General features: G+C 37.2%; 1 protein-coding gene and 1 pseudogene across 1 annotated transcript in view; one reads left to right on the top strand and one right to left on the bottom strand.

The window, feature by feature from the left end:
- Nucleotides 1-2,773: 2,773 nt before the first annotated feature.
- ZNF713 (zinc finger protein 713) overlaps nucleotides 2,774-27,162 on the bottom strand; it is a 52,244-nt gene continuing 27,855 nt past the window's right edge. Inside the window, exons 2-5 of the mRNA XM_028517881.2 lie at nucleotides 25,457-25,545; nucleotides 16,404-16,530; nucleotides 15,444-15,536; nucleotides 2,774-4,042 (exon numbers count right to left, since the gene is read on the bottom strand). Coding sequence (XP_028373682.2) covers nucleotides 2,985-4,042; nucleotides 15,444-15,536; nucleotides 16,404-16,530; nucleotides 25,457-25,545 — 1,367 coding nt within the window. The 3' untranslated portion in view covers nucleotides 2,774-2,984. The remainder of the gene's footprint in view (nucleotides 4,043-15,443; nucleotides 15,537-16,403; nucleotides 16,531-25,456; nucleotides 25,546-27,162) is intronic.
- On the top strand, nucleotides 5,868-8,024 carry LOC118499558 (annotated as a pseudogene).

A 27,162-nucleotide genomic window follows, 5' to 3' on the forward strand; every position in this document is an offset into this window, starting at 1 on the left:
AGCAACAATCTTTCATTTTATTAACTTTAATGTTTATCAAATATTTTCAGAGTGTTATGAAACACTCTTTTAGGCACTGTCTGTATCTACTGGATTAGGAGTAAGATGACCCATGATTGAGTGACATTTCAGTCTGAGAAACCCTTAAAAATAAATAATTTATTATTATGCCTAGGCTTAAGAATCTCTTTTCACAAAGGTATGGCAATAACACCTGGTTGGATGGACCAAATGAATCAAATTACCATGTGTAAAATGGTTATGTTTTGCCCTCCTAGACAGAAGTAAGTCATAACAAAAGGTTTCTGAATGAGTACTATTCCCTTGGCTCCCCTATTCCAAGCAGCAGTATTTTGATGTAATTAACATATATTTAGGGTTCACTCCTTAACTTGTACATTTTGAAGAGAACAAAAGACAACATGAGGATAAATTCACACTATAATAACATGGTTTACTGTACAATTAACATTAGCATAATCACTTATGACCTAAAGAATACATAATAGACTCCTAATTTACATTCCTATTTATGAAGAATTGGTAAAAATCCTTGGCCAACTGTGGTCTGATTTAGTTCAGACAGTTCTTTTCTGAGATTGTCCAAATTGTGCTGATCCTCTTCTAAAAATCCCATATTGTTATGTTTTTTGCCCATCCTGAGACAAACTGCATCCTATGGACCCCTTAGTACTCTTTTGGGAATATTTAGGTTTTTTATTCTGATTGCAAAACTAAACTTTGATCAAAGTCTTTACCAGTTGTAATTAATCATCTTTTATTTAATACATACCTTTGCTGTCAGACTCCACCTTGGCTGTCAGACTCCACCTTGGCTTACTCTCTTCCTGAAATCTAGTGTCCTATACGCTGCCTTCTTATGGTAAATGAATGTTTAATGTAGTTCCTTTTGGTGAAAAGATACTTCCAGAACTGATTCACACTGAAAATAGATCTTCGCTACAATGATATTTGAACACAAAAATACTATTAGACATCCTCCATGACTACTGTAACTCAGGGTTTTATTAAATATTTCACATCTACCAACATGTGGGACATACAGTTTAACTTCCATGATGAAATGAGTTCACTTTATTGATTTCTTGGCTTTCAGTGTTTTAATTTTTAAAAGTCTTTAAATCATTTTAGCTTTGGCTTAAAAACTATAAAATCTAGCCCTTCACAGGAAAGAGCACCAGGGAAGTCTTGAACTGGGAGATATATTAGAAGAAAGGTGGGAAACCAAGGATGCTTCATTCCTACCTCATCCTCATGGCCTATTTAGCCATGCTTGAGAAGACTGAGGGAAAAATGAAAAGCTAAGAAACTCAAGCAGCCTCATAGTTACCAGCTGTTTATGGCTTATGACAGTTTACAATGCTTTGTAACATCAAAATGTGATTTTTGTCAAACAAGGTAGTAATCATAAACATTAAATTAAGTCACCTAAATTCTTTTAGGAAAAAGCTATTATATAAATATATCTCAAAAAGTAAAGTGATTAAGCCAATTTGTAGCACTTCCTTAGTTGCTTATATAAGACACTAAGAATCTGTCCTGGTTCTTAGCCTCAACTTTGCAACACAGCTCACTCTCTGGTATAATCTGCTACTTCTGGTCTTCCACAGTGGTGCTGGAAGGCATAGGGAATCATAGCCCCTGGTCATTATTAAAAAAGAAGATTTCTCTCTATTCAAATCTTTGAATATAGCAAAAACAATTTTAATTTAAAAGTTTATCTTTGCCATAGGGAAATTTAAAATTAGAACAACATGATAGAAAAGTACAGTTCTCTGAATCACTTTTCAAATTTTATCAACATAATCTTCAGTCTCCTCTGAGATTTTTAAAAGTGATCCTAGGATTCATTTGATGAGAATAATGAAAGGATTGCTTACAAAAATAGAATATTGTCACATTCTATCACATTGTTTCTCAAATAATGGAACAGAAGATCTAGGTGATACATCAATGAATATTTTAAAATTCAAAGTTACAGCCCTGGCTGGTGTAGCTCAGTGGATTGAACATGGGCTGCGAACCAAAGGGTCATGGGTTGTTCGATTCCCAGTCAGGGCACATGCCTGGGTTGTGGGCCAGGTCCCTAGTGGGGGCCACATAAGAGGCAACCACACATTGATGTTTTTCTCCCTCTCTTTTTCCCTCCCTTCCCCTCTCTAAAAATGAATAAATAAATAAATAATTAAAAAAACAACTTTATTAAAAAAATTCAAAGTTATATATTTACTTTGATGGAAATTAGAAAGAATATAATTAGCATATAAAACTCAGTTTTCATAAATAACACTTCCTAGAAGAAGGCTAAAACTTGAGTCCCTTTATTAAGGAAACACTAAATATGGTAAAAACTACAAAGGAAGCATACAAATGACTGAAACCATTTGGAAACCATTGCTCTTTTTGGCATATTTCAAGTTTATGTGACTGGTTACACTATATTATTATCTTGATTAAACGTTGTTTACATAATTAAAAAACTTCACATCATAAAACTAACAGGTAAATAATCACAGGTTATTGCCTACAAAATTTCTGGTCATTAAAAAAGTTTTGCCCTGGCCAAGTAGCTCAGTTGGTTAGACCATTGTCTCAGTAAGCCAAGGTTGTGGATTCAATCCCAGGTCAGGGCACATACAAGAATCACCCAGTGAATGCATAATGGGTGGAACAACAAAATTGATGTTTCTCTGTCTTTCTCCCTTCCTCTCTCTAAAGTCATCAATAAATTTTTTAAAAAGTTTTGTATCAGATTTTAACATGACTCCTATAAAGTCTTGTTTATAAAATAAATTATTTTCACTTTTATAACCTCTTTTGGGAATGTAATATGCTACTACATCAAGGTCTAAATCTATTTGGTTTCTATGCATTAAATGTCTGTTAATAAACTTTCCACTATGAATAATTTGATATTGAATTGGATGGAAAGACATGACAAAAAATTTCCTACATTTATATATTCATATGATTTCCCCCCCATGAGTTATATGCTGCTGACTAAGTGAAGGACTGTGGCTTAAAACATTATCACATTTATTATATTCATATAATTTCTCCCGAGTATGGATTTTCCTATGTTGATTAAGGTGTGCACTCTGGCTAAAGGCTTTCTCACATTCATTACATTTATAGGGCTTCTCTCCTGTATGAGTCCTCTCGTGCTGATTAAGATGTGTCCTCTGGCTAAAGGCTTTTTCACAAAAACTACATGCATAAGGTTTCTCTCCAGTATGACGTCTATGATGTTCAGTAAGGGATGTGATACGGCTAAAGGCTTTGCCACATTGATTACATTTGTAGGGCTTCTCTCCAGTATGAATCCTTAGATGCTGAGTAAAGGATGAATGCTGACGAAAGGCTTTCCCACATTCATTGCATATAAAAGGTTTTTCTCCTGTATGAATTCGCTGATGTTGAATAAGATGTATCCTCTGGCTGAATCTTTTCCCACATTCATCACACTTATAGGGCTTCTCTCCCGTAAGGATGATCTGAGGTTGGGTAAATGATGAGTTGTGGTTGAAGGCCTTCCTACATTCACTGGGTCTCTCTTCAGTATGAATATGACTAGTACAAAGAACATGCTGATTGAAGATTTTCCCACACTCATTATATTCATAAGTATTGTTTCTTATATAGTTTCCCTGATAGTAAATCAATTCTGAATTATGTTTGGTGTTATTTCCTTGTGTGTCTGAAGTAAGGGGGATTTCAATTGAAGAAATTTGCTGATGCATAATAAGATTTGAGTTCATTTTATAGTTTTCCCCAAATCTAGTACATTCAAGGCTTCTCTCCTTTGTAATCTTTTTTTGGGTGAAAGATACTTGATCTAAATGTCTCTGCTGGTTTTCTTGGCAAAACTCTAACTGGTAATCGAAATCCCAGAGTCCTCCTAGAATGGAGTACCAGAAATTGTCTCCAGTTAGCCTCTCCATTATCATGTCATGGGTTTGATTTTCATCAGAAAAATTCTGGGTTGGAGTTAATTTTTTGACTTCAGGTCTATTTTCCCCATCTAAAAGAAATGCAGAACAAATTAAGAAGTACACATTGGTAGTTAAAAAATAGTCATGGGGATATAAAGTACAGCATAGGGAATATAGTCAGTAATATTATAATAACTATGTATGGTACCAGGTACTAGACTTATAAAAAAAACAGTAACTGGGGGTTTACAGCATAGTATTTATGTCTAATAACATAAAACAAAAGAAATTGAGAACATACAAATACTTTGCAACATATTCTATGTTTTGAAACTGTAGTTGAATAATGAATTACCAAATGAAACTGACAATAATGCAAACAAGACATTTGTGGCACTGGAAAGTTTTAAAATGTGGCCACAAAACAAGTGGAAGACTATAAAAAGATGACAAGAAGCAGTGAGCTGGGGGGAAATTTTAAAGCATGTGTGGTGACCGTGAAAAGAAGAGGTCACCCAGGAGTATCTGCAGTTGAAAGGAAATGGGAAGGAGAATAAGCAATATCTGAGAAAGGTCTGTGCTCAGAGGTGGGAGATATTAGAGGAAAAATTGTATTTAGAGAAGATAGGTTTCACCTGTGGATTATTCTACTATAAGGACAGCTACTTGTGTATTTAAAAGTATTTCTTCCTATTTTAATCTTTTGTTTAAAATGATAAAACTAATACTTGCTTATAGTAATATATTCAAATAATGTGGAAATACATAAAGTAAGAATTCCATACCTTAGAGACAATCATTGTTAATAGTTTGGATCTATCTTGCCATTTTTCCTATGTTCACACAAATATAAATGTAAACCATATTTTGAACAAGTATGACTAATGGATGTGATAAAAACAAAATTTCATTTCAATCTCCTACCACTTTAAAATTTATTTAGTTGGGGAATTATTCCTCTGCTTCCAGATGAAGATTTGAGCAGGTCCCAGGACTTTCCTCCTAATTCTTATGTAATAGGTATGCCTGTTACATTGTTACAAACAAAGTCTCTACTCACTAATTAAATGTTCAGTCACATGTAATAGTCAAGACTCCAAAATTAATCTCTTTCACCTCCTCTGGGTCTGTTAGAGTCATATTTCTGCTCTCTCCCTGCCTGCCTCTTCTCCCACTCTACTCTCTTCCTGGTGACCCCTCTCCCAACTCTACTCTCTCTATGCTCGTCTTTTCTCTGACTCTATTCTCTTTTCTCACTTCACTAGTTCCCTGCTTACTTCTTCCTTCACTCACTATTGTTGTTTAGTTCCATTCTCACAAGAGTTGGAGGGCAGAAGCTGTGTGTCGGGAGGAGGGATTAGGAGATAGGACAATTTTTGTGTAACTGGGTGGCTTCATATTCTCAGCCTAGCTGATGGTTGAACAGACTCCCTTTTGGGAACTCCTGTGACTCTTGGGAGGCTCTCTCTCCTGCCATTTCCATGATCTAGATAGATACATCTCTATATTCAGTTGTCCCTTGGGAGACGCCCTAGGGCATTAGCCCTGTTGGACAAGGTCCAAGATCATGCTGGCTAACTCAAGAAAAACACCCCTGATACCCTGTCCCAACACACTTGTGTAGTACTGCATACCAATCCTAATTCAACAGCTTCTGGCTCATCCACCAAAGCTGTTTCATTAGCACTTTTGGGCCTTGGACTGCTTTAGCTTTCTCAAAGGTGAGTCATGCACTAGTCTTGGTCTTCTGACCTCAGGTAATGTACAAGCATACCTCATTTTATTGTACTATACTTTATTGCACTTTGCAGATATTATGGTTTTTACAAATTGAAGGTCTATGGCAACCTTACACAGAGCATGTCTACCAGCATTTTTCCAACAGCCCTTGCTCACCTTGTGTTTCTGTGTCACATTTTGGTAATTCTCACCATTTTTCAACCTTCTCCATTATTATTATATTTGGTATGGTGATCTGTGATCAGTTTTCTTTGATGTTACCATTGTAACTGTTTTGGGGTGCCATAAACTGTACCGATGGAAGACAGTGAACTTAATCTACAAATGTGTTTCCGACTGCTGCACCGACTGGCCTTTCCCCCGTCTCTCTCCCCTTGGGCCTCCCTACTCCCTGAGACATGTGAATCTTAAAATTAGGCCAATTAACAACTCTAAAATGGCATCTAGGTGTTTACGTGGAGGGAGGAGTTGCACATCTCTCACTTTAAATCAAAAGTTAGAAAAGATTAAGCTTAGTGAAGAAGGCATGTTGAAAGATGAAATGGGGCAAAAGCTAGGCTCCTTGTGCCAGTTAGCTAAGTTATGAATGCAAAGGAAAAGTTCTCAAAGGAAATGAAAGTGCCACTCCAGTGAACACATGAATGAGAAAGAGAAACAGCCTTCTTGCTGATACTGAGAAAGTTTTAGTGGTTTGGATAGAACATCAAATCAGTCACAAGATTGCCTAAACCACAGCTTTACCCAGAGCAAAGTCTTAACTCTCTTCAATTTTACTGAAGTCTAAGAGAGGTGAGGAAACTCCAGGAAAAAAGTATGAAGCTGTCAGAGCTTGGTTTCTGAGGTTTAAGAAAAGAGACCATTTCCATAACATAAATGTGCAAGGTGAAGCAGCAAGTGCTGACATAGAAGCTGCAGCAAATATCCAGAAGATCTAGCTAAGATAATTAATAAAGGTGATCACACTAAGCAGATTTTCAGTGTAAATGAAACAACCTTTCATTGGAAGAAGATGTCACCTAGAACTTTCATAGCTAGAGGAGAAGTTAATGCCTGGCTTCAGATCTTCAAAAGACAGCCTCTCTTGTTCAAGGCTAATGTAGTTAGTGAATTTAACATGAAGCTAGTGCTCACTTACCATTCCAAAAACTTTAGGGGCCTTAAGGATGATGCTAAATCTACTCACCTGTGCTCTATAAATAGAACAACAAAGCTTGGATGGCAGCACAGTTGTTTACAATATGGTTTACTAAATATTTTGAGCCTACTGCTCAGATAAAATGATTCTTTTCAAAATATTACTGCTCATTGACAATGCACCTGGTCACTCAAGAGCTCTGATGAAAATATACTGTGAGATTAATGTTATTTTCATGCCTGCTAACACAGCATCCATTCTGCAGCACATGGATCAAGGAGTAATTTTAACCCTCAGGTCTTATTATTTAAGTATATCTCGTAAGGCTAAAAGCTGTCATACATGGTGATTCCTCTGATGGATCTGGGCAAAGTAGGTTGAAAACCTTCGGAAAAGGATTCACCATTATAGATGCTATTATGAACATTCATGATTCATGGGAAGAGTTCTAAGTATCAACATCAACAGGAGTTTGGACAAAGTTGATTCCAACCCTCGTGGATGATTTTGAGGAGTTCAAGACTGCACTGGAGGAAATAACTGCAGATGTGGTGAAAAACTGAAAGACAATTGGAGTTAGAAGTACAGCCTAAAGATGTGAGTGAATTGCCGCATCTCATGAAAACTTTAATGAAGAGTTGCTTCTTACAGATAAACAATGAAAGTGGTTTTCTGAGATGAATCTACTCCTGGTGAAGATGCTGTGAAGATTGTTGAAACGACAACAAACGATTTAAAATGTTACATAGACTTTGTTGATGAAGCAGTAGTGGAGTTTCAAAGGACTGACTTCAATTTTGGAAGAAGCTCTATATTGGGTAAAATGCCATCAAAGAGCACTGTGTGCTACAGAGAAATTGTTTGTGAAAGGAACAGTCAATTGGTGCCACAAACTTCATTGTTGTCTTAATTTAAGAAATGGTCACAGCCACCCCTACCTTCAGCAACCACCACCCTGATTAGTCAGCAGCCATCAAAATCTAGGAAAAACGCTCTGTCAGCAAAAGATTACAACTTGCTAAAATCCCAGATGATGGTTAGCATTTTTTAGTAATTACCATATTTTTGGGACTATAAGATGCACGCCCTCACACCAATTTGGGAGGAATAATGGTTGTTAATGCTGCCGTTGAGTTGTTTACATTTATGTTGGTGAAATATTATATTATTTATGTTATTAAATATTTTACCACATTTTTTGCTTCAAAAATTTTTCTCCTATTCCTCTAAAACCTAGGTGTGTCTTATGGTCTGAAAAATATGATAAATATTTTTAAATTTAGTACATACATTATTTTTTAGACAATGCTTTGCATACTTAGTAGACTGCAGTATAGTGTAAACATAACCTTCATATGCACTGGGAAATCATAAATTTAGTGAGACTTGCTTTACTGTGGTGCTCTGGAGCTGAGCCAGCAATGACTCGGAGGGATGCCTGCATATCAAAGCTCTAGGGATGGTGTGCTTGAGTAGTGTCCTCAATAGGTCACTTGACAGTAGAAGAGGGTACCATCAATAGTTATGCCAGGAACTGTTCTGGAAAAATAATGTAGAAATTATACCATAACACTGCTTTATATGTTGCTTTTTTTATATCACTGCACATCATGAACGCATTTCCATGTCAACAAATACGTTTCTATATAATTTTTGAGGCACTGTAAAATATCTAATTTTATGCATGTACTATACCAATGTATTTTTAATCAATTCCCACTTAGGTTATATTGAACTTACTATTATTAAAAACATAGAAGCAGAATAGTTTGTTGACTGAATATGAAATAAAAAAGAAAAAAGTCCAAGTCAAAAAACTGTGAAAAACAGATCAATATGCTCAAAGACATAGAAAAAGATAAAAAGAAATTTCTCTGGTCGAAAAATGACTAAAAATAGTGATTTAGAATATTCATTTTAAACCAATTTATTACTTGAACCAAATGATCAACTGGACCACTTTCTTTTTGGTAAAAGCTTTTATCTGCCCAGGAACTTTGGCTCTAAAATGTTTGGAATGATTGGCTGGCTCTGAGGATTGTCTACCCTGTTCTCTTAGCACCAGTATCTATAGGCTGCAGAGCTAGCTTCTGGAACTGACAGTAAGTATGGTGGTCTAGGCTCCTACTGCTTGGGGAGCAGATGTCAGGGTACCCATTCCCTAAGGCCTAGCCTCCAGAACATTTGTTTATCTCTGGAAACATGGCAGCCTGACCAACATGCTCATGGCTGCTTTTGTTGATTTCATTTTTTCGGTGGCTTGCCTCTTTGAGGGAAAGGGAAAAACTCCCTTTTTAAAATTATGATAATCTGCTAGTCTTTCTATGTATGTATTAACATATTCATATATTTTACAAAAGCAAATTTACTTGCCAAGCAGATTTTTCCATTGACATCATACCTGAAATATTGTCCATGTCCTTAGATCTTCTTTCCAACTTAGCATTTCAGGTGCACAGCATACTGGTTAGACATTTACGTAATTTATGAAGTGAAAACTCCTACTGCTGGTTACAGACTTGCCACCTGCTGACCCAGGAGGACTGACTGTGCATGGACTGCGCAGGGATTGCTCCCTGCTGTGGGACCCCTTAAGACACATCAGATCTTCAGCCACAGGCTACCTATCTACACTCTGGTTGGATGCCAGGGGACAGGGCCTAGACTCCAGACTGAGACCATGATTATCTTGGGCTTCAAGGCAGTTTTGAAAAATAAACTCTAGTCCGTTTGCCCAGGTTCTCACCTAACCTAAGCCCTCATGTAGTAGACATGACTGCAGCTGCCCTTAAAGGAGGGTAGGCACTGATCACGCCACACATATGGGAGCATGTGGAGATGCTACTCAAATAGTTCCCCCATTTCTATTTAGTTTTTTGCTTTGCTTATTACTGTGTATCATGCAGACTTTGGGATTTGTGTGTATTGAATGTATAAATCTTTTTTAATGACTTCTAAATTTTGAATCACAGTCAGAAAAGATGTCCCCATTTTAAGGTTACAAAAGATTTCTCTTGTGTTTTCTTCCAGGTCTCCTATGGTTTCATATTTACATTTAAAGTCTCTGACACCTCTGGAATTTATCTTGGTTTAAGGGGTAAGCTATGGATACAATTTTATCTCTTTCCAGAAGGCTACCCACTATTAATTAAAAGGTCTACATTTTTAATATCAGTTGTCTCAATACCATTTATTAAGATCTCTGCCTTTCTATCCTAATTTGAAATAATTACATTTGTCATGTCATATATCATATATCATGTTTTATATCACCTCACATCATATGTCAAAAACTAAATTCCTGCATGTATATGAGCCTATTTCTGGATTTTCTATTCTGTTCAGTAGGTCTGCTTTGTTTTAATTCATGAACTTTTACTGCATATTATCTCTAGGGATAATCCCCCCTTATTGTTCTTCCTTTCAGAATTTTTCTGATTATTTTTTAGTTTTATTTTTTTTTCATGTGACTTTAGAATGAACTTACCTAGATCCTTCCAAAACCTTGTAGGTTCTTTTTATGAGGTTACATTACATGTAAAGTAGAGCCACTGACATCTTGGTATGTCCATTTAGTCAAGTTCATTTATGTGTCAGTCAGGGTGTCTTAAGGTTTTCCTCATGTGTATTGCACACTTTTTTTATTGTTGTTCAAGTACAATTGTCTCCATTTTCTATGCCCCCCCTCCATAGCCATCCATACTCTCCACCCCTGATCCTATCCCTCTTTGGTTTTGTCCATGTGTCCTTTATAGTTGTTCCTGAGAACCCCTTCCTTGTTCCCTCCATTATCCTCTCCCACCTCCCCTCTGGTTATTGTCAGTTTGTTCCCAATTTCAATGTCTCTGGTTATATTTTGCTTGCTTGTTTGTTTTGTTGATTAGGTTCCACTTATAGGTGAAATCATATGGTTATTTGTCTTTCACCACCTGGCTTATTTCACTTAGCATAATGCTCTCCAGAATAGGATGCAGCAAAAAGAAAGAAGGAGCTCCTACCTTTGCTACAGCATGGATGTATTGCACATTTCTTGCTGAATGTTTATTTCTAGATGTCTTGTCTTTTTCATTGTTATTGAATGAGGCTCTTCTTTTCCGTTTTATTTTTCTAACTGGTAGTTGTTTGTGCATTTACCTTCACTCTTCTTCAACAATCTACTTACCTGGCTCCATAGTTATATTCTAACTTTGCTCCATTTAAGAAGTCTCAAACTCAGTGTCACACCTTCCTGCCCAGTGAGTGGACCATGCCCTATTCACATTCTACTTGCTTTCTGACCTCATCTAGACCTCTATTTCTTTGGCTCTTTTGTTGTCTTTCAGTTTTCAGTCCTCTTCAGACTTTATTTTACTCCTTGCCACTTCCTGGGTTCTAGGTCAAACCACTTGAATTAACTAACTCTCAGTTTTCCTCCTTTAGTTCCACTAGTCAAACATGCCCTCAATTTAGGCTCTGCAAACCTATTCCAATGATGAATATAACAGGAGAAATGGCATACACATGGAAATTAGAAACCACATATATATAGAAAAAACTCATTTGGGTCCCTTAAGCTGCTCAGTAATCCCTTTACTATTCTTTGACCAGCTTCCATTGACCTAAGTGAGCTACAACAAGTACTCCTCAAGATCTCTCCTTGGCCTCCCAATTCCTTTACATTCAATAGAGGACCTTGTCTTCCACTTTGCCAAGGAAATAAAAATCACCATGTGTGAACTCACCCAAATTTGCCACAAACTTATTTCTGCACAAAATCACCCTAATCTCTTTATCTCCAATCCCACTCCCATGTCTTCTAGAACTGTGATCCATCTTTTGTATCTATTTCTCCTTACTCTTTCTACTGCCTCCTTCCCTTCAGCATTATAAACACGCTAAAATCATTCCTGCTTAGAACAATCTTCTTTTGACGCTACCATCTTATTCTAGCAAATATCCTCTTTATTGTCCTTTCTCATTCTAGCTTCTTGTGAGAGGACTGTACACATACTAGCTCTACATTTTTTTTTTACCTCTGTTCACTTGACAATGTACAAATTGATTGTTCTTCTAATCAGTCCCCTGTCATTTCTCTTAATGTAATTATTAACCTCTTTGTTGATAAATCCACTGGACACTTTCTAGGTCTTATCTTAGCTAGGAAGAGATTTCTAAATAAATAAATATCAGCAGAAGTCAACCATAATGAGGTAGGTAATACCCCAGAAAATACATCAGAATTAGTTCAGAAAAGCCAGATCATTCTATGTGTCCTTTTTAAAAATAATATATTTGATTGATTATGCTAATACAGTTGTCCCATTTACCCCCTTTACTCCCCTGCACACCCCCTCCCACCCACATTCCCCCCTTTAGTTCATGTCCATGGGTCATAAATATAAGTTCCTTGGTTTCTATATTTCCTATACTATTCTTAACCTCCCCCTGTCTATTTTCTACCTACCATTTATGATACTTATTCCCTGTACCTTTCCCCCTTCTATCCCTCTCCCACTCCCCCACTGATAACCTTCCATGTGATCTCCATTTCTGTGATTCTGTTCCTGATCTAGTTGTTTGGTTAGTTTGTTTTTGTTACTGTTTTTTGTTTTGAGGTTCGGTTGTTAATAGTTGTGAGTTGTCATTTTACTGTTCATATTTTTTAATCTTCTTTTTCATAGATAAGTCCCTTTAACATTTTGTGTAATAATGGCTTGGTGATGATGAACTCCTTTAACTTGACTTTATCTGGGAAGCACTTTATCTGCTCTCCCATTCTAAATGATAGCTTTTCTGGATAGAGTAATCTTGGATGTAGGTTCTTGCCTTTCATGGCTTCGAATACTTCTTTCCAGCCCCTTCTTGTCTGTAAGGTCTCTTTTGAGAAATCAGCTGATAGTCTGATGGGAACTCCTTTGTAGGTAACTGTCTCCTTTCCTCTGGCTGCTTTTAAGATTCTCTCCTTATCATTAATCTCAGGTAATATAATTATGATGTGCCTTTGTGTGTGCTTCCTTGGGTCCAACTTCTTTGGCATTCTTTGAGATTCCTGAAAGTGTATTTTCTTTGCCAGATTGGGGAAGTTCTTCATTATTTTTTCAAATAAGTTTTCAATTTCTTGCTCTTTCCCTTCTCCTTCTGGCACTCCTATGATTCGGATGTTGGAACGTTTAAAGATGTCCTGGAGGTTCCTCAGCCTTTCCTCATTTTTTTAAAATTGTTGTTTCTTCATTGTGTTCTGGTTGCATATTTCTTTCTTCCTTCTGCTCCAAACCATGGATTTGAGTCCTGGTTGCCTTCCTGTCACTGTTGGCTCCCTGTACATTTTCCTTTGTTTCACTTTTCATAGCCTTCATTTTTTTCTCCATTTTGTGACCATTCTCAACCAATTCTGTGAGCTTCCTGATTACCAGTGTTTTGAACTGTGCATCTGATAGGTTGACTATCTCTTCATCTCTTAGTTGTATTTTTTTCTGGAGCTTTGATATGTTCTTTCATTTAGGCCATTTTTCTTTTTTTTTGTCTTGGTGTGCCTGTTATTAGTAAGGGGTGGGGCCTTAGGTGTTCACCAGGGCAGGGCAACACACATCACTGTGTTGTGATGCTGTATGTGGGGGAGGGGTCAGAGAGGGAACAGTGATACTTGCTCCACTCTCTGCCAACTTTCAGTCACTTCTCCCACTACCCACAAGCAAATTGGGCCCTTCTGGTGCTGATTCCCCGGGTGGGTGGGCTTGTGTACATTCTAGGACCCTGTGGGTCTCTCCAACAAACTCTCCTGTGAGGCTGGGAGTTTTTCCTGATGCCACAACCCTCACAGGTTTTTTCAGTCAGAGGTTTTGAAGCTTTATTTTCCCACCCTGGGACCCTGGGTAGTGTGGTCTGTCTTACTCCGAGTTGTTCCTCCTGGTTATCCACATGCAGATGTGGGACCACCTGCTCCACCAGCCACCACGTTGCTGTGAGTCCTCTCTGCCTGGCTTCCCCTCTCTGCCCTCCTACCAGTCTGTGTGAGTGTTTCTTCTTTAACTCCTTGGTTGTGGGACTTCTATATGGTTCAATTATCTGTAGGGCCATAATGGGAGACGGTGTGGACTGTCTGTGGACCGGCATATGTACCCACTGGATAGAATAGCTCTGACTTCTGCTGTAGGTGCCTACCCTGACAATTCACCTGAAAAGGGAGCTTTTAATTTCTTTTCTTTAGTCTCCTACTTACTGGGATTCAGGGTGTGTAGGTTCATAGAAATAATGTCACCCACTCTTGTCAAGGGAAGTGTTAGGGGTTCCTGACAAAATGCTTTTATTATTAGCCTCTACCCATGGCATGCCAGCGCTGGTCAGGCCAAAGTTTAGGTTCAAAGAAGCTGAAATAGGAATAAAGTTTCCTGCCTAAGATAATCTAGAGCACTAAAAGCAAGAAGGACAGCCAAGTCCAAGTAAAATTGAAAAAGCAGAAGTTTGAACAAAACAAAACCAAGTCCAAATGATGAAGCAAAGTGCCAGGACAAAGAATCAGAGTGGAAAATTAGACAGAGATGGGGCAGGTCAGGCTTAATCAACCAGAGTGTAATACAGAATACAAGTAGCAGTCAACTATTTGCTGATATAACCCAGGCAGAGCATTGTAGGTGTTATGCTAATAACAAAGAACTATGGAGGGTTTCTTTGGGTTAAGAAGTCTCATATTTAGTGAAATGTTTTAAAGGAGAGAGTATAAAGCCAACAGATCCAGGCACTAAAATGCAGTACTTAATTAAATAAGAGTATGTTATTCATAAATAAAAATATAATCTAAAATCTGGAAAGAAAATGTGGGTGAAATACTTAGACTAGAAATTGGGGAAACTGATGTATAAGGCTATTTAAAATCATAGTACAACAGAATGGAACTCTAAGTCCATAGAAATACACACCTTTAGAAGACTAAAGATGGAGAGAAAGAGTACAGGAGCAAGTAAAGATACAGGAGAAAAGCTGAAAGAGGCAAGTACAGTGTGTATCACAAGCCAGGGTAGAATAAAATTTCAAAAAAGTAAAGTCAACACAGTTGGTACAAGGTCATAGGAGACAATAACTATGGTTTTTTAGTCACTGGATATGACTGGAAGGAAATCAGTGGTAATCTCCGAGAAAACAATTTTAGTACCAAGTAAGGTATATCACAAAGGTGAGCATGAGAACAACAACCAAGGCCATGGCTTTCAGACAAGTTTGAAGAGTTTGATAATGAAGGGAAAAAGAAAAAATGAAAAGTAGGTAAAAATGACAGAGGATTTTTGATATGGAAAAGAAAGACTTAAAGAATACCAAGAGAGAATGTGTGAATAAAAAATAGAAAGTGCTATCAGGAGATCTGCAACATCAAGATATTTATGGACATCAAACTAATATCTTCAAAATAACTTTTGTATTATGTAAATTTTAAAATAATAAGTATATATTACTTGTTTAATCAGAAAAATAAGAATGCCATTTCCTCTTTGGGAAAAAGTCAAATATGGACCAGATTTTTAAAAAGTCTTCAGTATTCTTTAAATCCCAGATAGAGATCTTAGGAGTACACCCAGTTGAGTATTTCAAAAGTGACTGTTTCCTTTCACCCAGCAGCAAATACTAGAGTGCTTGCTTCTCACCTGGATGAGTGTCCAGTGGGCCGTCTCTTTCCATCATCCACTGCTCTTCTTCTTCCAATTGAATGATCACCTCTGGCTTATGAAGTTGATGCCCTATTCATGGGGAAAAATGTATTTAAGAAGTTTATACTGGAAACAAAAAAATTTCTCTCAGAACTCATTTCCAAACATTTTTAGTCTTTTTTTTTTCACAACCAACCTAAGTTATTTATTTAAGCCATCTCCTGCCCTAACCAAAGAGACAAAAGATTAGTATACAGTAGTCATCATTTGGTATTAGGAAAGAAGGTCAGCTTGAGTCCCATACACTTTTCTGATCTGTGTGTAGAATAATGGTGCAAATCCCATTCTATCTCGTTCTGTTCCGTCCATGAAGGGAATCACCCCTCAGTCCAGCATATCAATACTGTAGTGCAGAAGCTCTAAGTCAGTCACACAGTAGCCGTCCTGGTTATCAGATCAACTGTCTTAGTATCTAAGTGCTTGTGTTCAGGCAACATTTATATTACATTATAATGACCCTAGAGCACAAGAGTAGTGATGCTGGCAATTCAGATATGCCAAATAGAAGGCATGAAATGCTTCCTTTAAGTAAAAAGTTCAAAGTTCAGAGTTCTTAGTTTCTCTAATAAGGAGAGAAAAAAGTTATATGCCGAGGTTGTTTAGATGTATGGTAAGAACGCATCTTCTATCCATGAAATTGTGAAGAAAAATGAAATTCATGCTAGTTTTGCTATTGTACCTCAAACCACAAAAGTTATGGCTGGATTTTGTGGTAAGTACTTAGTTAAGATGGAAAAGGCATTAAATTTTATCACAAGTATGTATGAACAGGAAAAAGCATAGTACATAAAGGGTTCAGTACTATCCATGGTTTCAGGCATCTCCTGCAGATAAGGGGGGACTACTATAAACCCATCAGAATGATCTCCAGTTTTAGAAGGACACAACAACCCATACCAAGTGCGACCAGATTCCTATAGTTCTCCAGCATCACATCTCGGTAGAGGTTCTTCTGAGCAGGGTACAGCTGGTCCCACTCCTCTCTGGTGAAGTCCACAGCCACATCCTGGAATGTCAGTGACTCCTGAAACATCAAGTCCATGTCTGCTCAGCCAGAGAATTTTTTTAAAACTGGAGCCCTTAGGGGAAGGAGCACAGGTACAGCAGTAGACAAAGGTTAGGATGTCTAAGCAGCTGTTGTGCTGAGAGTATTCAGGGCTCTGAGTAATGTAGGTTAAAATTTTTGAAACAACAATCAGTGCCTGTCTTGCTAACATCTTTCAAAACATATAAAAACACGAATGAAATAATGCTTGCTTTTAAGTTTTTCATAATCTGTTGCAGGGAAAAGAATCTCATATCATCCAAACAATTAAAAACAGCAATGGGAAATTCATGCTATATGATTTCAGAAATGATAGAATTCAGGATATACTAAAACAGTGAAAGGTATGGAGCTGGTAGATATTGTGTGGTCCTTAAAAAATTTTAAGCTTTGTACAGAAGAGGAGAGAGAATATTTCAGTGGGTTATACCCAATAAATTCAATTAAAAAAATGAAAGCAACAAGGGCAAACAGGTTAAGAGTAGAAGGTACATGATACATGTTGAGGTCAGTAAAAGAAACTGCCTTGAAACAGATAAGAACATCAAATAAAAAAAGGTAACTGCTACATTTCCTCCATTATCAGTGCTTCTTAAAAACTGTTTTGCTTTAAGAGATGCAGACTTATAGACGTAGACGTACAACCAATATATACACCTCTTTCTCCACCTTTACTACCTAACACCCTCCCATACTTCATGGGTACAACAACTCCTCGGTTCTCCAGAATGAGTAGATTGTGGTGTTCTAAGTAAGTGCTCTTTCCCATAATTTAAGATTCAATATTTAAGTACAATATTGACATTTCATTTAAATTAATTTTCATGCTTTGATAACATATCTTTCTAAAATATATTATAATTCAATGATGTGGGCAATTTAGAGATGAGTCACTGAGGCTGGAAGATTATCCAAGGACATACAGCTAGTAAATGGCAGGAACAGAATTTCATCTTAGATCTTATTCTAAAGCCCAAGCTCTTTCCATTATACCACAGAGATGTCTTCTCTACTTCTGTAATATTTTTCCTTCTGTGATTTTTATTTCTAATTTCCACTCAATTTTCCCCATGCTTCTTAAGCACCAGGGTGAGGAAAATTATGAATTACAGTTTATATTCTTTAATATCCACATCTGTAATTCTTTTTGGCTGGTTTAATCAGTACCTTGCCTATAGTTTCTCCTTCCTTCTATTCTTTCTAATGATCTTTCACTTGTTCTCTATTTATTCTATTCTTTTTTCTATATTTTCATATACTTATTTGAATTCTATTTTAAGGTAGATAATATATTAATATGGTGTAGAAACAAAAACATATTAAAAAGATTTAGTAAAAGTCATGTCTCTCAGGCTTCTTTTATCTCTGTCCAGCTCCTACAACCAATGGATAATCACTACTTAGAGTTTTTGTATTTTTCCAGAATTATTCTTTCTGCAAATATGAATATGGATTATTATCTGTCACTTTTTATTTTCATCTCAAAGGTAATATTTTATATACTATTTTTAAAAAATGATTTTATTTATTTATTTTTAGAGAAAGGAAGGGAGAAAGAGAGGGAGAGAAACATCAATGTGTGATTGCCTTACATGCACCCACAACTAGGGACCTGGCCCACAACCCAGGCATGTGCCCTGACCAGGAATCAAATCAGCAACCTTTTGGTTTGCAGGCCAGTGCTCAATCCACTAAGCCACACCAGCCAGGACTATACACTGTTTTTTAACTTAACAATTAATGCTGGAAATTTTTCCATCTCAGACTTGTTAGGACAGAGAGAGCTACTTCATTACTGTTTTTTAAACGTAAAATTTAGACATAATTTCAGACTTCAAGAAATGTTGCAAGAATAATGAAAGAAATTCTTCCCTCTCCTCTCCCTTCTTCTCTCTTTCTATAACTTTTCTGGACCATTCAACAGTAAGTTGCAGACATGATACGCCTTTATACCTAAAAAATTTGGTATTTATTTCTGAAAAAACAAGGAATTCTCTTATAATAACAGTACAACAATGAAAATCAGAAAATTAACACTGGTACAGTACTGTTGTCAAAACTATACAATTATTCAAATTCCACTAAATGTTCTGATAAGGTCTTTATAACAGAAGAATATTCAAGGTCATACACTCCATTTGGTTGTTTTGTATCATTTGTCTCCTTTAGTCTGCAACAGTTTCTGTGCCTTTCTTTGTATTTCACAACACTGAGATTTTGAAAAGTAAAGGCTGGTTCCCTAGAGAATAAACCTTAATTTGGGCTTGTCTAATGTCTCCTTCTGAATACATTCACGCTATGTACTGCTAGCAGGAAGAGTATGCAAGGGGATGCTGGGTTCCCAATGAATCATATAGGAGGCACACAGTGTTGACTAGTTCCATTACTTAAAAACTGTTTTGCTTTAAGAGATGCAGACTTATAGACACAGACGTACAACCAATATATACACCTCTTTCTCCACTTTTACTACCTAACACCCTCCCATACTTCATGGGTACAATAACTCCTCAGTTCTTCAGAATGAGTAGAGTGTGGCGTGAGAGTGTGGCAATGTTAACTTTGATAATTTGGTTAAGGTGGTTATCTACCAGTAATTTCCACTGGAAAATTACTACTTCCTCCTATAAGTAGTAAGTATCTTGTATAGGAGATACTTTGAGACTCTGTAAATATTTTGCTCCTCCTCCAACTTTCATCCACTAGTTTTAACATCCACTGATAATTCTTGCCTGAATCAATGATAATTATGATGGCTGCTAAATAGTGCTTAGTTTGATTTCCATTATTCTTTGTATCATTTTAGTTGGCTTTCTACTGTGCTGAAGACATTTTACTTCTCGTTAATTCATTAATTTATATCAGATGGATTTATATACTTTTTTATTCAATAAATTATAAACATTTATTATCACTATTCTTTTACATTTATTTTTATTTTTTTTAATTTTTTAACATCAACATGCAGTTGCTGGGGGCTGTGGCCTGCAACCCAGGAATGTGCCCTGACTGGGAATCGAACCTGCGACACTTTGATTTGCAGCCCACACTCAATCCACTGAACTACGCCAGCCAGGGCTTCACTATTTCTTTTAATGCTCAGATTATCCTAGGTTTAGCCAGTAGGAACCCCTTAAAAGTTACTTCTGTGTCCTTTTGACATGTCCCTATCATTTTTTAGCATTTCTTTTACTTTTGGGAGAGAAAAAAGTATTCTTTAAAAGTTCATCTTGTGCTTTTTGGCCCCAAGGTTGGAGCCAGCCACTTCTCCAAGGGTCCTTGATTCCTTTTAATGGTCAAATACTGAGTGGTTCTTCTTCCAACCAGAGTATCTACAGGGTTGCAATATGTCATGTTCTGCTCTGCTGGTCAAATTCTGAGTGGCTATGTCTGCTCTCTTTTAATTTAGAATGACACTTAGAATGGTGTGTTTAATGCTACTGGAGTATCATTATTATTTCTAGGCCCTCTCAGTGGTTGTATATATATATATATATATATATATATATATATATATATACACACACACACACACACACACACACACACACATAATATGTATACATATATAAATATATACATATATATATGAACACACATACACACACAAAAAAACCCCCTCCATATCCATTTCTAAATGTAACTATATGTATTAATACTGTGTGGATGTTAGGCTGTCTAAGCTGTTGTGCTAACAGTCTTCAGAGCTCTGAGAAATCCAAGTCAAAAGTTTGAAACAACATAACTTCCAGCCAAGATGGAGGCATAGGTAGATATACTTTGCCTCCTCACACACCCAAAAGAAGGACAACAACACATTAAAAACAAAAAATAACCATATCTGTCAGAAAATTGAACTGTATGGAAGTCCAACAACCAAGAAGTTAAAGAAGAAACATTCATCCAGACCAGTAGCAGGGGCAGAACTGGCAGCCAGGTGGAGAGGACTCGGGGCAAGGGGGCAGCTGGTGGACTGGGAGAGGTGGTGGCTGGCAGACCAGGTGGACCCACATTTATGTGCTGATAAACTGGGAGGAACAACTGGGGAGTGAGGCAAACTGGGAAACCCAGGGTTGCAGGATGGGAAAATAAAGCCTCAAAACCCCTAACTGAAAAAAACCTGTGGGGGTTGCAGCAGTGGGAAAAACTCCCAGCCTCACAGGAGAGTTTGTTGGAGAGACCCACAGAGTCCTAGAATGTACACAAAACTACCCACCCAGGAATCAGTCCCAATTTGGTTGTGGGTAGTGGGGGAAGTGGCTGAAATTTGTCCAAGAGCTGAGCAGGCAGCATTATTCTCTTTCTGATCATTCCCCTATATAGAGCACCACAACGCAACAATGTGGGTTGCCCTGCCCAGACAAATACCTAAAGCTCCACTCCTTAGAATGTAACAGGTGTGCTGAGACAGAGAAATATGGCCCAAATGAAAGAACAGATCAAAGCTCCAGAAAAAATATGACTAAGTGATGAAGAGATAGCCAACCTATCAGATGCAGAGTTCAAAACACTGGTAATCAGGATGCTCACAGAAATGGTTGAGTATGGTCACAAAATGGAGAAAAAAGTGAAGGCTATGCAAAGTGAGAAAAAGGAAAATGTACAGGGAACTAACAGTGATGGGAAGGAAACCAGACTCAAATCCATGGTTTGGAGCAGAAGGAAGAAATAAACATCCAACCAGAAAAGAATGAAGAAACACAATTCAAAAAAATGAAGACAGGCTGAGGAACCTCTGGGACAACTTTAAACATTCCAACATCTGAATCATAGGGGTGCCAGAAGAAGAGGAAGAGCAGGAAATTGAAAATTTATTTGAACAAATAATGAAGGAGGAATTCCCCAAGCTGGCAATGGAAATAGACTTCCAGGGAATCCAGGAATCTCAGAGAGTCCCAAAGAAGTTGGACCCAAAGAGGAACACACCAAAGCACATCATCATTAAGTTACCCAAGATTAAAGATAAGGAGAGAATCTTAGAAGCAGGAAGAGAAAAGGAGACAGTTACCTACAAAGGAGTTCCCATGACTATCAGCTTTCTCAAAAATCCTTGCAGGTATGAAGGGGCTGGAAAGAAGCATTCCAAGTAATGAAAGACAAGGACCTATATGCAAGATTATTCTATCCAGCAAAGCTATCATTTAGAATGGAAGGGCAGATAAAGTGCTTCCCAGATAAAGTCAAGTTAAAGGAGTTCATCATCACCAAGCCCTTATTATATGAAATGTTAAAGGGGCTTATCTATGAAAAAGAAGATTAAAAAATATGAACAGTAAAATGACAACATTACAACTATCAACAACCAAACCTAAAAAAACAGTAACAAAAACAAACTAGGCAAACAACCAAAACAGGAACAGATTCACAGAAATAGAGATCACAAGAGGGTAATCAGCAGAGAGGGGGTGGAAAAGATTGGAGGGAAACATACAGGGAATAAGAAGCAGAAATGGTAGGTTCAAATTAGAGAGGGGGAGGTTCAGAATAGTATAGGAAATGGAGAAGCCAAAGAACTTACATGTATGGCCCATGGGCATGAACTAAGTTGGGGGAATGCTGGTGGGAGGAGGGGTACAGGGTAGAGGGGAATAAAGGGAAGAAAAAATGGGACAACTGTAATAGCACAATCAATAAAATATATTAGAAAGTTTTGAAACAACAATTGGTACCTGTCTTTCTATCATCTTTCAAGACAGACATTCTGTATTTTGCCAAGTGTAATGCATACTTTTTTGCCCAAATTTTTGCGGAAAATATAAGGATGTGCATTATACATGGGCATAATAATCCTATGTATAATGTACACAAAAATGTGGTTATGCATTATACACGGTAAAACATGGTACAAATGTGCATAATATAATGCTTGCTTTTCACCTTTTTACAATTTGTAATGGGAAAGACTCTCATATCACTTAAATAATTAAAAAACAATATTGAATAGATGTCACTGAAGAGGTGACATTTGAGGAAAGACTTAAAAAGGTCCTAAAGCAATAGTGTGTGTGGTATTCCCCTCTACCCTGTACCCCTCCTCCCACCAGCATTCAGGGAAGAAGAATGAGGCCAGGGTGGCTAGAGTGTAGTGAGCAAGGGGGAAAGGAAATGGTAAAGTCAGAAAGGTCCAGATTCGGCAGTCTGTAGGACTTACTTGGGCCATCATAACGACTTCAGGTTTTACTCTGAGTGAAATGGGATCTACCCATTTTGAGCAGGAGTGACATAATCTGATTTATCATTACCCTGCCATTTCCTGGGATACATTTTTTTGAATTCATCTTTTTTCTTCCTTTGCCTTTACACTTCTTGCTAATACCTATTTCCCAAAGCAAAGCTCTCAAACCCATGTATTTCTCTCCATCTTCTAGTTTTATGCTATCATTTCTGTCTTCTAGAATACAGAAGTGTGATAACTTCCTAGGTAGTTCTGTCCCCTTTCCATTCTTGCCTCTCACAAGTCCATTTATTACATACTACACCCCAGGGTGATTTTTTTTTAAGTGGAATTCAGTCACTTATTATGTTACATCTTGCTTAAATTCCTTCAAAGGCTTGTCACTGAAGTTAGAATAAAACCCAAACTTCTCATGGTCAAAGGTACTGCATACTTGGTCCTTATATGTTCTCTAAGGTTACCTCTAGTGGTAAGAGTCCTTCCACTGTAATCACACTGGCCTTCTTTTAATTTCTCAAATGGTTTTTACACTTGATGTTTATTTCCCACATGCCTAATGTGCTCTCTTCCACTTCCTTTTATAAATTCTACATGCTCTTCACGTCTCATGTTAAATTTTGCTTCCCCAGAGAATTCTTCCCTGATTCCTTAGTGCACATTCACAGCACCTTAGTCTTTATTTTGTATAATACACATATCAATTTTATTAGTATATTTGATGAATGTCTGTCTCTATTAGACTGTAAGTGTTTTGGGTTTAGGACCATGTCGGTTTTGCTCATGGATATATATCTAGTGCCAAGCATAATTTCTGATACACAGTAGCTGCTCAAAAAATATTTGTTGAATGAATGAACTGTCTTCTTTCTTAATACAATAAATGGTTCTGGAAAATTAAAACAAACTCCTCTGGCTAGAATGCCAAGAGGCACATGTGCCAAATTAGTTCTCAGTGTCTTTTTACTCCTGTCTGTGGGAGCCTACAATTAAGAGTTAACTGAAAGATTCCCTGGCCAGGTAGCTCAGTTGATTAGAACATCATTCTGATACACCAAGGTTGTGGGTTCAATTCCTGGTCAGGGTACACATAAGAGTCAACCAATGAATGCATAAATAAGTAGAACAACAAATCAATGTTTTGCTCTAAAACATCTCTCTCTCTAAAAGATCAATTAAAAAAAAGAGTAAACTGAATGAATCTATTCCTTGCAGACCATGGATCCCAAAAAACTAATGTACCAAATAAATGCTCAGCTCTAGCTGACGATCTCCTTATTGTCTCAGCTCTTACTCAAGTATTATTTCCTGTTGGCAATGGTTTAGTTTTCTCTCAAATCCAAACCCTACCTGATATCAGCACAAATTCAAACTACCTTCTTTGTGAAGTCTTCCTTCATCCCTCCAGGCTCAATCAGATTTATCCCTTTTCTAAGTACATCTTTTTTTAAAATAATTTTTTAAAAGATTTTATTTCTTTATTTTTAAAAAGAGGGAAAAGGAAGGAGAAAGAGAGGGAGAGAAACCTCAATGTGTGGTTGCCTCTCACATGTCCCCTACTGGGGACCTGGCCTGCAACCCAGGCATGTGTCCTAGACTGGGAATTAAACCAGTGACCCTTTGGTTTGCAGGCCATGCTCAATCCACTGAGCCACACCAGCCACACCACTCAGAGGGCTGAGTACCTCTTGTATTTGTTGTCTTTCACATGCATAGCAACATCCAACATTATACTTATACTTTTTGAATATCATGTTATATAGACTTTAAAAAATCTCCCCCAGTGAGTTTATTTGCTATGTACAGATAATGATTACCTCATAGAATTTGGAATAATAGAAGTCTTCCTACATGAAGCAACTAAGACTGATGTCTAGTGTGTTATGCAAAACTCTGGTTAGAGATCCATAAAAGATATCAAACATTTTATTTTAATTTAAAATATGTAGATGTATACTCATTGGCTCATCTTTTGATGTAAAGCTAAGCTTTTTCTATGAGAGTGATTTTAATGACTGAGTGTCCATATCCATAATACATCAGTTTCTGTTTTATTAAAGTGGAACAAGCAAATGATACTTAGGAAGTAATGTAGGTGTAGAATCCTCTGAGATTTTTATGATTTTCCCATCAGTGTTTTGCAATTTTGCTCACACTTAATTTGATAGCAATTTTTTAAAAATAGCATTTACTGAATCTTTCAAAAATATCCAACTAGTTTTCATAGAAACAAAGTTACATCTTTTCAGTTTACATAACACTCAAATTACCAAGTTGTACCAACAGGCTTAAACAGGTTTTGGAAAAGATATAGTAGGTTCTGGATAAAAATTAACTTGTGGCAGCAGATGTCCTCAGGCATACTTAGTAATGCCATTAGTTCCAAGCAGTCACAGTGACCTGGGCATCATTCACTGCTTACAGTGTGGTTTGAATTCTGGTGAGCTGTGTAAGTGAAGGGTGATTATAAGACAGTTTATGGCTTTTTTTTCTTTCCTTTACAATATCTAGCACCAATGTGAGTATTTGACTGGTAAAAATGCTGGAGAGGAAAAGAGCTATAAAGGGCTATAGAAGGTGAATGGGAAACATCCAATTGAGATTATCATCTGTCACAAGAGTTTCAAGGGCTTTGGCATTTTGGGGTTTAGCACTTCTGAGAATTGAAAAATAACAGTACTCACATTCTGAGAACTATAATAGCATTTTAGAGAAGAGTATAGCTAAACTTACCTGGGACTTGACTATGTGTGATCCATCATTCATTTCCTTCTTTTCCATGTTCCCTTCCTTAAAAAGTATAGCATTCTGGGAAGGCATAACTGAGGAAAAGAAGAAAAAAAGAATCTTGTCAATGCATGGTATTAAGGTTGAACTCAAAACTTGGAACTTTTGCTTTGGGTTAGGATGGCAGTTTAGAGAGAAGTCTTCAAAGACATAAGTTTTAAAGGTTGGATGACTTAATTGTGACATCCTTATTCTATTACATTGAGGAATTTAATGCAGGACTTCTCTCTTCTGTGGTACAACTCCACTTATTGTGGTATATATCAAGTTCAAGAGAGCTCAGTGATTTTTAGCCCTAGCTTCATACTTGGGGATATTTAAAAAGATGCCAATGTTCAGCTCCAAGTCCCAGAGATTTGGTTAAATTCAATGTTATTGAAATTGGTGTAAGGCCTTGGCCAGGTAGCTCAGTTGGTTGGAGTGTTGTTCCCATACACCAAGGTTGTGGGTTCATATGGGAACCCACATACAAGAAGTAACCAGTGAATGAATGAATAAGTGGAACAAGAAATCAATGTTTCTCTCTCTCCCTTCCTCTCTTTCTCTCTCTCTCTTTCTCCTCCCTTCTTTTCTCTCTCTCTCTCTCTAAAAATCAATCAATAAAATTTTAAATGGTATGGGCAACAGCATTTTAAATGCTAAAGTCTTCAAATTATTCTGAGAGGGAGATGAGAACCACTGAGATGAAGTGACGCAGAGAACCTCTGTTGAGGGCTTATTCTTACTCTTTAAGGGGATAAATTCAGCCCCAAGCTCAAACTCCGGAGATCTCTCCTCTGCTCTCTTTAAGATGACCCTTCTGACTGGTGTAAAGTGGTATCTCATTGTGGTTTTAATTTGCATCTCTCTGATAGCTAGTGATATTGAGCATCTTTTCATGTGCCTCTGGATCCTCTGTATGTCTACCTTGGAGAAGTGTCTGTTCAAGTCCCTGGCCCATTTTTTAATTGGCTTGCTTGTCTTCTTAGAATGGAGTCGTGTAAGTTCTTTGTATATTTTGGAGATTAAACCCTTGTCTGAGGTATCATTGGCAAATCTGTTTTCCCATACAGTTAGTTCTTTTTTTATTTTAATACTGTTTTCTTTAGCCATGCAGAAGCTTTTTATTTTGATGAGATCCCATTTGTTTATTCTTTCCTTTGTGTCCCTTCCTCTAGGGGACATGTCAGTAAAAACATTGCTGCGTGAAATATCTGAGATTTTCCTGCCTATGTTCTCCTCTAGGACTTCAATGGTGTCGCAGTTTATATTTCAATCTTTTATCCAATACCACTTTACACCAGTCAGAATGGCCATCATAAACAAAGCAACAAATAACAAGTGTTGGAGAGGTTGTGGAGAAAAGGGGACCCTAGTGCACTGTTGATGGGATTGCAGACTGGTACAACCACTATGGAAAATAGTACGGAATTTTCTCAGAAAGCTAAAAATGGATCTGCCTTTTGACCCAGCAATTCCACTGCCTGGACTATATCCTAAGAACCCTGAAACACCAATCCAAAAGAACCTATGCACCCCAATGTTCATAGCAGCACAATTTACAATAGCCAAGTGTTGGAAGCAATCTAGGTGCCCATCAGTAAATGAATGAATCAAAAAATTATGGTACATTTACACAATGGAATTCTATGCAGCAGAAAGAAAGAAGGAGC

This window comes from Phyllostomus discolor, chromosome 3 (genome assembly GCF_004126475.2).
Source record: "Phyllostomus discolor isolate MPI-MPIP mPhyDis1 chromosome 3, mPhyDis1.pri.v3, whole genome shotgun sequence".
Taxonomy (NCBI): domain Eukaryota; kingdom Metazoa; phylum Chordata; class Mammalia; order Chiroptera; family Phyllostomidae; genus Phyllostomus; species Phyllostomus discolor.